This window comes from Psilocybe cubensis, chromosome 11 (genome assembly GCF_017499595.1).
Source record: "Psilocybe cubensis strain MGC-MH-2018 chromosome 11, whole genome shotgun sequence".
NCBI lineage: Eukaryota > Fungi > Basidiomycota > Agaricomycetes > Agaricales > Agrocybaceae > Psilocybe > Psilocybe cubensis.
Window position 1 is genome coordinate 175678 of NC_063009.1, and position 10412 is coordinate 186089.

Consider the following 10412-nt stretch of genomic DNA (forward strand, 5'->3'; position numbering starts at 1 on the left):
TGGATTTAAACAGTGGACAGGCGATGATTCAAAGGGCTTGATGAAGGTGATTTCAAGCTAATTTAAACCACATGTAAAGTCAAGAGCACTCAACTGTTATATTAGGTATACTTGCCCGCAATTGCAGGCCATGTTCCTGATCAAATGGTTCAAGCTGTGTCCGCCTTCTTAGACTTTTGTTACCTTGTACGACGCAATGTTATCGATGACAGTGCTCTTGATCAAATTGAGGCTGCTCTATCACTCTTTCACCGCCATCGTGAAATTTTTCGAGATCTGAACGTGCGACCTGAGGGATTTTCACTCCCGCGCCAGCATTCACTTACTCATTATCCTACGTTGATTCGCCTTTTTGGAGCACCAAATGGACTTTGTTCTTCAATCACAGAAAATAAGCACATAAAGGCTGTCAAAAAGCCTTATCGACGGTCTAGTCGCTACAAGGCACTTGGCCAAATGCTTATAACCAACCAACGGATCGACAAACTTCGAGCGGCAAGAGTCTTCTTTACCAAACACAGTATGCTAAATGGCGGCCCAGGGTGTTACATTCCCGAAAGCATATTGAAGAATACATCAAGTCCTTCTAAAACACTACCGGCGGGTCAAAGGGTTAGTGAAGAGTGTGGCGAGATTTTTGAACCGGAATCGCAATCAGAGATTACACTTGCAAAATCTCATGGTGTGTTTTTCCAACATTCTATGGCGCATATATTCAACTAATATTCTGTAGTACGTGGTGTTCCGCTAGCAATTGAAGCGTTTGCAGTCCACGTCAGACAACCACGCCTTCAAGAACTCACTCGACACTTTCTTTATGATCAACTTGTTTCTGCAAATGCCGACCTTCAGTTACATATCCCCTCCAACGATACCCTTCCTAGTCTTGCCGGTTGCACTTTTCGACTATTTACTTCTGCCCGAGCCGTCTACTTTGCACCAAGCGATCTCTCTGGATCAAATGGTCTTTACTACGAAATGATTCGCTCAACACCGTCGTGGCACAACGGTCCTGCCAGACGTGACTGTGTGTTTATTGGTAACTCAGACTCTGACGAGGATGGGTTTGCTGGTTTGCATGTGGCACGTGTATTTCTTTTTTTCTCATTCAAGTATGCTGGTACTATATACCCATGTGCATTGGTCCAATGGTTTTCACACATTGGAGACAAGCCATGTCCAATTACTGGAATGTGGAAGGTCAAACCAGACCTAGAGAGACGAGACCAACGACATGGACAACGACGGCGGATGAATGTTGTTCACCTTGATTCTATTTATCGAGGTGCACACCTGATTGGGGATCCGGGAAAGGACTTCATTCCTGTTGACAAAGAGTTTGATTTTTCAAAATCTCTTGATGCTTTTCGTTCTTTCTATGTTAACAAGTATGTAGATCACCACGCACATGAAATCGCTTTTTAGATACCAAGAATACACTCGTTTTTGATGCCTTATTATTGAGAAATTAAGTAAAGCAAATGAAGATGCGAAAGTGTATAAAAAGTTGCAACAGAAGTGGCAAGCATCCGAAACCAAAAGTGGAAGATGCAAAAGCGAAAGCAAAAGTTGCAAAAGTCCTGAAAAGTCCCAGCGTAAGTGATTTACCCGCAAGCGCTAGAGGGTGTAGTTTTACTGATGCAGTGTATAACTGATCCTGTTTGACAATGATTTGGGATCATCCTTGGCTGCAGGCGCAATAATGCTTTGGTATTGGCCTTGGCTTGGGGTGCGGATTTCTAGTAAGTATTTCAATGTCCCCATGTCACAGCTGAAAGGGAAAGGGAATTACAAAGTCCCATTGAAGCACCCTAGTCAAGGCGGGTCTTGGGAACAGCTGATGGACCAGAGGAAACTCATACAGTCTACTTACCTAAAATTGTGTTCTTCATTTGAAATAAAAGATAACATGATTATAAGGTAAAAACTATGTCAGTGCATCGTCAGTGCACCATTAATGAAGGTCAGTGTATGTCAGTGCATGTGAGTGCACCGTCAGTGCATGTAAGTGCACCGCCAGTGCATGTCAGTGCAAAGTCAGTGCAATTGCTTGGCGGTCAGTGCATGTGTCAGTGCATCAACTCTTGGTATTCAGTATAGAGATAATTCTAGGAGGATAGTAGATTTCTAGACACTTATAATACATTCAAAATCCGTCTAAGTAATCCTGCACTGAACACAGTTTCATTTTATATAAGTACAGACTTCAACTTTTTCACAAATCCTAAGTGATGTCAGTGCATGTCAGTGCATAGACATTATATTGTCAGCGCATGTCAGTGCCGACGTGCACTTACATGCACTGACATGCACTGACATTTCTTGTTGCCCTTACCGGAAGAACCTCTCACCAGCGCCGGATTTCAGATTATCATACTTCTATGATAGTATTAGCACATGGTGTATATAGGTAGGTACAAATCAAATTCCCAGATCCGGCCATGTAGATGGGAAGTTAACGAGCTAGGAAACAGTAAATATCCTATAATGCCTTATTATAAGGACGAAAATAGAAGGACGGTGGTTGCTTTAAGGAATAACATAGCGCTAACCCCCCATCCGTCGACCTTGCAGCCTCGCTCACCCTCTTGCATTCGCCCCTCATTCTCCGGGAAGATCCTCTTCTTGGTTTGCAGTCGTATTTACAATGACCCTAATAGTAGATAACAAAAAAGGGTCCACTCCTGATATGTATTGCCGCGTACAAGACCCTGTATTGATTCATATCAGATGATCATGTACAGTTGAATCCCAAATCTAACTGAACGAAGTGCTTAAATTGTCCGAGCGTGGGTAGAGCCTCGAGCGTAGAGTCATTTACTAAAGAATTTAAGTTTAATCTGTGTTCAAAGGCGCACATTGATGTTATCTGAACACCAACTTGTCGAAAGAATCTCGTTATGACGGGCTGATTCATCACAGAATCAATGGATTGTTTATTAAGGTCTTCTCCAAGCTATGAAGAATCGTGTGCGAAGTTGAATATTTGAAACAAAATGAGGATTCTGTATCCCTAAAACACCTCCACAGTCGTTTATTTACTGCCTGTAGGAATGATGGAAGGATATGTAAGCAAACTAACGACACACATATCTGGAAAATCAAGCTCGATACAATGGGAGTCAATAGAAAATCATCGTGATAATACCACAAAAATAGGGGAGCAGATGTATAAAAGAGTCAACTAGCTTTCCAACATTGTTGTCATTTAGTAAGAAAAAGACCCACCATCTAAAACAACCCCAGAAATAATTGAAAACACGTAACAATGCCTAGAGTACGTCACTCGCTCCTCTTCCGACTTTCACTGATATCCCCACCCACCCACCACTTCATCTTCGTATACTCTGTCCTCTGACAGCACATTCCCAACGAGCACTATACTAGCAACCCGAACGTGGTCGTTCCCAATGCGACCAATTTCCCCGACATCGAGCACCGCGAGCATTCAAGTGACACAACTCACTACCTCCTCCCCGCTGTGTTCAACATAGAGCAAGGCGCCGAGTTTACATGGAAGTACCTTGGCCCGGGGGTTGTTCATTTCACTGATGGTGTGTCTTCCGATTTCTACTCTCCCCGCGCCGTATTTTGTGCTTGTGCTTCTTTTGGGATCTGCTTGGCTGATATGTAGATAATACTGATGTGTCTAGGCAAAATCGTATTTGAGGACACCGCGAAGCCTGGAGTTGAGACAGTGCTTAAAGCAGGTTCAGTTCTTCACGGAGAAGAAGGCGCTATTACCCACTGGCACTGCAACTCCTCCGCCGGATCCAAAGGTTAGTATTGGTTTACCAGAAAGTCACATTTTCTTATGACTCACATTGCCACGGAATGTGCAAAGGATTCGCGGTATTCCATGTACCGGTGTCTGTCAAGAGCATTGACGAATTTATCATTCGCGCATAATACGCTGTTGTGATCTTTGCACGTTCGATGATGGCATTTCGTCCAGGTGAACGTGTAGATACAAGCAATTTTTGGAAACTACAAGCCTTAATAGCTTAAATGCTTATCACTTTGGAATAGTTGTAAAGATCATTGCAAACACACCTGAGCAACGACAGTTCCTTCATTTACTGGGAAAAAATCAGAGTATTGAAACCAAAACAGTGTTTTGGGCCCTTTCAATTTTTTGGTAAATAAGGCATAAATCCGCATGGGGACCTTTCTTTTTACTTATGTCGTAGAATTTAAGGGCCTCGACCAGGGCCGCTGCCGTTTTCGGCGATCATGATCGAAAGTTGATCGTATTCGCGTCATAGTCGTGTGCCGTTGCCCCTCCGCGAGCGATGTCCATTTTGAGCAATCACCGGTGATGGCCCTTCCTCGTGAGTGATGCGCCGGAGATAACGGCCACAGCGACGCGCGTCGCTTCCGTCGTCATCAAGAGTGCACAGCGCGCTGTTTTGCGTTTCCTGCTCGTAAACCTGCTCTCGTGCTTCGTCAAAGTTATGTATATTTGCATTTAGAACAGAGTAGAGTAATATGATATTAAAAGTATAGTAAAATAGCAATAGGAACAAACAAAAGATAACACAAACGAAGATCAAATGATGATCTTGCGGCGGCGCTGCTCGCATTCACCTCGAATTTGCTGTGCTTTTCGGATAGCTTTTAGCAGGGGCGTAAAGCCCTTGGAGTGCTCTGGATATGCGAGCATGAATGCCGATTTATCTCGCTTGTAGCTACAAATGAAAGCCAGCCACAAAATTAGTTGTTAAGAACTCTCAGAATGAACAAATCACAGACATACTGGTCAATAAACTCCAGAGCAACCGTCTGGCGCTGTCCATACTTCTGTGACTCGCCAGAGTCCTTATGCCACTGAGGATCCCATAACTTCATTGGGACATAAAGAGATCGGACAGGATCTGCTTCTTCCCAATCTTTTGCCACTTGTTCAAAAGCCCTTGCAAGAAGCTTTCGGGGAAGGCCTGGAATAAGGTGACGACGTGAATCGACACCTTTCTTACTGTCGTCAAAGCGAATCAAACCAGTGAGGTGGTGGGGTGAAGTAAAAACAGCCGGAGTGGGCATTTCAGACTCCAAGTCAACTGATGTGCAGTTACTTGAGCCGGAGAAACCTTGCACGGAATGAGGTACCGTGATTTCCTATGTAGCACATTGATATAGCACTTTAGATAGAATAATAATAACAAAAATTTTCATACCGTAGTGTGTTGTTCTTGTAGTTCCTTGAGACGAGAATGGATGGTGTCAATTTGTTGAGCAACTTGGCGAGTAAATCCAGCAACAATTTCGGCCGGGGGTGCAGCATTCAATACCAACTTGTGATCTACGTTCAGATCATCTGCTACATTTTTGGGGCAAAGGGCGTTGCTGTGATCTTCTTCGTAAGTGTATAGCTCATCTAAAAGATACCTGATTAAGGTATCCCGCTTAGATTTCAAAAAGAAACTATTAGTGACATTCAACGAGCATTCTTGAGTGTTACTCACATGCTCTCCAGTTGCCCATCCACCCCACCATCGTATCCGAGCCAATGTCCATCGCTCTCCAAGCGGTGCAAACATAAATCTGTACTGTGCACCGCCCCGTCTAAAGCAGTGCGTTGTAAAAAATGCTGCACCGTGAATACCAGACTCAGAGGCCATTTGATTGATTTTCTTTTGAGCAATTTCGGCTGTCATTGCTCGAGAGGGCTGGACAGATATGCCGTTTGTTCCTATTATTGGAAATATAAAGTCGTCGGGCTGGAGTGGTCTACCAAGAAGGATGGCCTCGTAAAACTCAAGCCAGTCCAGGAGGTGTGTATACATATCAATTTCCGGCGTTTTTGGTTGTTGATAAATCATATATGTGTGGCCTGCAGTGCATCGTTTTGATCAGAATACATGGATTAGATTTTAATCAATTAGTATCTTACCGCTTAGCTGATGTTCCCCATTCTTTTCCCGCTTTTGCCAGTTTTTCCGGTTTCGTAGATTAAGCCTAAAAAAATGGTGGCCGTTACTAGTGCGTTGACGACCCATAGGAAACTCGAAGTGCTTGTACTGGAGAGAAGTGGCCTCGCCAACCCTAAAAAAGAATTATCACGTCAGGTGAGTATACAGATTAATGTGACCGTAATTAGTAGCAGACGTACCTCATCCATATTGTAAACGCAGATGTAGATAATGCATTAAACAAAAGGTGATTACACCTTGCCGTGATTTCCTTTCGCTGATTCAGCAACTTGCGCGATGAATCAATTGAAGGGCATTTATGTTTAAAATTGCGAAGTAGATATTGCATATCTTGAATTGATATTGCGCGTGAGTGTTTTCTTTCGCCTTCGCCGTCTTTTTGTTTGCAAGCGGCTACTTGATCCTCGACTTCTGCAGATCGCACTGGATTTCCTACCCATTCTTTGCTATGAACATCAAAATGCCACTTTCCACGATATTTGTCACCGCTCCTACCAAAAAATAGTAAGCTGACATTGATACACAGATCTTAAACTAACACACGTACATCTGGTCATAGTGCCGAAGAAATGCAGCATGAATGGCAGATGCCGTTGATTTGCCACGATTATGCGTGTAGCACTTGAATGCGATAAACATAGAAATGGCAAGGGGGGTGCATTCAATAGGAAAACTGTCAAATGCTTCTCGAAACTGAGCAGGCATGCAAAATTCAGTACTATTGAGTGATTGAATGCTTTCCTCGCCTTCTGTTGACAAATTTTGAGCAGCATTATCATTCCCACACCATTCCCCTTCTGCCCGACTTTCCTCAAGAACAAAGTTCTCTAGAAATTGTCTTCCACGTCGAATATGTCCGAAATAGTTTTCGGTGGTTGCTGCAGCCTTTCCGTGCTGCTTGATTCCATCTGTTGCGGTTTTTCGAATGTCAGCATAGCTTGGAGGTATATTTACGGCTGATTTTGGCTTGATAGATATTTTAGCAGACTTTGGCATGGTGAAAGTATGATTGTAGTATCTACAGAGTACACCTGCATTGCAAAGATTATGCTACGCCGGTAAACGGAATCAGTTTGAAACATTTGTTTTAAGGTCTAATTTAGGGGCTTCTTAATTGGGAAACGGAAACCTGGCTAATGAGCGAGATACTGTTTTTTTTGCAGATTACAACGGCGAACTGAGAACACACTTTATGGTACTACGTAACTACTAATTATTACACAGAATGTACGGCAAGACTGGTTAAAAGAAGAAGTAAGGAATGATAAAAATTGGGAGTAAAATGACATTAGCCGTAAGCCTAGAAGTCAACGTGAAATTGGAAAGTTATGCAGCAAGAACCTATTTCATGGATGAAGCGAATAGAAACCATAATCCATAATCAACTTACTGGCGTATAGAGCTCTAACTGACCATCAAATGAAACTCGTGGATGCTCTGCATAGAATTTTGCAACTTTTTGACTCGAAAATGCCTGTAAAATTGGCTCGGGAATCCATATCAACATTTGAATGGTTGTCGAAAGGCCCTCGATCGAGGAAGGGTGTGTGCCAGCATGCCTAACAACGGAAGTTGCTGCCTCAGCAGCGAGGGCATTGATCCACATTGTCAACCGAATGTTAACAAATGTTTTGGATGATTTTGCACGTGTCATGAAGCGAATGTTAGATTTTAAAGCTGACACGTCATTTTGAGTATGCTCGACAGGAGAAAATGACGATAGCTAGTATATTCACAACGGATACATGTAAGCAAAACAATACAGTAAAAATGAGCAGACAAGCATACCTGTATAAATTTACGAATGAAATATCCGTCCCATATATTGCTCACAAATCTAGAAGCAATTGTTGGGCCCCAACCAAATAACCGGCCACAAGTAGCAGCCAGCTTTGAGTTATCAGGTACCTCCGGAATAAACCATTGGTTACTATGTGCCAAACTACCCGGTTGTGACTCCGAAGTAAGAGGATGACTATACAGCTTGAGCACTTTTGGGTCCGGAAATGCATCGGAAACATTAGCTGCAACCTTTGGATGCTTCCTACCAATACGCCCACTATAATCATGCTCAAGTTCATTGCACAAAGAAATGTGCCACTCTTTCAAAAATATTTTTAGCATGTTTTCGTCATACTCATGGGCAGCATCAAATAACTGCTGAGCTAGCGGGCCCGATGCAAGTGCCGAAGCCGTAATTGGTCCACAACCCTTGAGTCCGATCTAGATAATGTAGATTTTCAGATTAGCAAGAGAATCTATACTTCATATAATAATCACGTACTGTATCATAGTCACCGCCACAAACTACCGCCAAAAAAAGAAGTGCAGCCGGCGAAAATGCATTAGGGTTAGGCTGCGCAGCTAAAGCACCTGCAGTATAGACCTCAACAATGTCCTTTTCCTTCGCATCTTTTACATTCCTATATATGAATTAGAAATAGCTTGAACTAATAAAACACAAAAAACCAACATTCGCAAAATTTGTGGAGCACCAAAAAGAAATGCATCACTGTCTACTGTAAGAACAGCATCAACAGCGTGAATTCTATTCATATATGCAAGCTCGGCCTCCGCCTCCCCTGGAGCCTGCAAATTAGATATCAATATAAATACACTAAATCAAGAATTGTAACAACATACCGTATGGTAGTGAAACCCAAACCCGTTAATTAACTCTTTGAATGCTTTGGTCATCCAATGAGGCATCGTTCGAACACGGCGTCCCCTTTTGGTTTTCGGACGGTTTGCGCCATCAAATACAAACACAGCGCTTATAGCGCATCGTGAAAGCATTGCCAAACGGAAGAAAAGAGTGCGTAGTTCGGGATTCTGTCCTGCCTGAGCATGAGAATGCCCAGCAAAAATTGCCTGTGTGGAGTAGAACCATGGACTATTATGCACACGGCGCACCATACATTCAATAATAAGCACAAAAAAACGCCAGAAAAGTCTAATCCACCTACCTTGCATCAATGCCAATGACTAAAACTCCAGTACCATGCCGTCTGCTTACAACACCTTCTTGTACGGACATTTCTAATAGTGATTTTCTCTGTGCAACGGGCTCAAGCATCTAAATCGGCAGTCAATTCAAAGATTAGATCAGTATCACACAACAGCATGCTGTAACGTACCTTCCATAACTTATTGATACCCATGATGAATAGAGATTTTGAGAGAATAAGAAGACAACGGTAATTGAATGCGCTTAGAAGAAATGATGAGTGTCAAAAACAAGTATTGTCGTACCAGACATTTCACCCAATGTTTCGGTGACCGCACCATAAATCCGTGACTTTGGTCTGCTACCCAACCTTTGGCTATGTCTAGCTTTTGTCCAGTCAGTACTATTGAGTTTGTCAGTTTATATCAGAGTATAGAAAGTCGGATTTACGGTATCAAATTTTTGAGGGAGGTCTATATTCTTTAGTACAAGGAATGCAAACCAGTCAACAAAACGGACCCAAACTGCGAACCGCAGACTCAACGTCAGGTGATACCGTGATATCTAAAAATAGGTTCATTGACTTCACCATTCCGCAGATTTTGTCAACCGTTGCACGCTTGTGTCCTTCTCAGCATTGAAATAATTATACACTAGTAGCTGTATAATTCACTAAATTCACTAAATTTCTTAAATTTCTTAAATTCTTCCCAAACGGAGACCAGGGATCTCAATGACAGATGTTGTACTGCATATCAGTGCTGTTTCCGATTTTTGTTGGAAGATCAAGATGTTATATTAGTACCCAGTAATTTTGTAAGGCATTAACAGAGATTCTTTACTTAAAATTTAATATCCCGAGAATTGTACATTGAATGTGTTATTTTTGAAAGAAGTCTGCTAGTTTATTCATCATGTATTCCTATCATATTTCCCTCACGTTCACCTCAACTTCACATATCTCACGCCCCCTTTCTTGTTTGGTCATTTTTCCACACCATGTTCTTATTCATGGGGCGCATGATGGAAGTCCCGTTTATACTGGCATTGCACTTGGGGATACGGAATTGGATACAGTTTTATGACGGGCTTTTGTAACAAAACGGATCTTTTTATTGCCTTCTTTGCTCAGTTGGAACCTAGCGCTTTCAACGCCTCTCGACCTCACACCTACACCCCATCCTGTCAACCCACCCAATGCGGTTTGGACATATTCTAATGCCTTACCTTTTGCCTTTTTTGTCACTTGCCGCGCCTATAGCTAGTCCATCAGCTTGTGCAAGCCTCAATCTAGTCGCTGATTTGGCCAATTGGGTTTGGGATAAGTGCCCACTGTTATGGCACCACCGTCCGATCTTTTTTGGTGTCTTGTCCCGGCCTCCAGGGACATCATAAGGCTGCCGTTAGATCCACATCGTGGATTTTCAGAATTTAAGACGGCACGTTAAAATCGACCGATTAACTAGACTTACTTCTTCAAGGTAAGCAGAAGGTCTGTGCGTGTGAACCTAATGAACCTCCGCGCGGCCGGAATA

General features: G+C 42.7%; 3 protein-coding genes across 3 annotated transcripts; 1 reads left to right on the forward strand and 2 right to left on the reverse strand.

The window, feature by feature from the left end:
* Positions 1 to 144: 144 nt before the first annotated feature.
* JR316_0011231 (uncharacterized protein) lies at positions 145 to 1450 on the forward strand (the record flags this gene model as incomplete). The annotated part of the gene is made up of 3 exons (XM_047896888.1): positions 145 to 682; positions 734 to 1089; positions 1397 to 1450. The coding sequence occupies 3 exons, from the start codon at positions 145 to 147 to the stop codon at positions 1448 to 1450; spliced, it is 948 nt and encodes a 315-aa protein (XP_047743297.1).
* Positions 1451 to 4549: 3099 nt separating this feature from the next.
* JR316_0011232 (uncharacterized protein) lies at positions 4550 to 6926 on the reverse strand (the record flags this gene model as incomplete). The annotated part of the gene is made up of 7 exons (XM_047896889.1): positions 4550 to 4688; positions 4757 to 5115; positions 5175 to 5402; positions 5463 to 5830; positions 5891 to 6042; positions 6110 to 6421; positions 6478 to 6926. 7 exons carry the CDS (start codon positions 6924 to 6926, stop codon positions 4550 to 4552), a joined length of 2007 nt encoding a protein of 668 aa, XP_047743298.1.
* Positions 6927 to 7256: 330 nt separating this feature from the next.
* Positions 7257 to 9091, reverse strand: JR316_0011233 (Flap endonuclease GEN-like protein 1; the record flags this gene model as incomplete). Its single annotated transcript, XM_047896890.1, has 8 exons — positions 7257 to 7271; positions 7321 to 7653; positions 7719 to 8153; positions 8215 to 8353; positions 8404 to 8519; positions 8574 to 8823; positions 8897 to 9006; positions 9068 to 9091. The coding sequence occupies 8 exons, from the start codon at positions 9089 to 9091 to the stop codon at positions 7257 to 7259; spliced, it is 1422 nt and encodes a 473-aa protein (XP_047743299.1).
* Positions 9092 to 10412: the final 1321 nt, after the last annotated feature.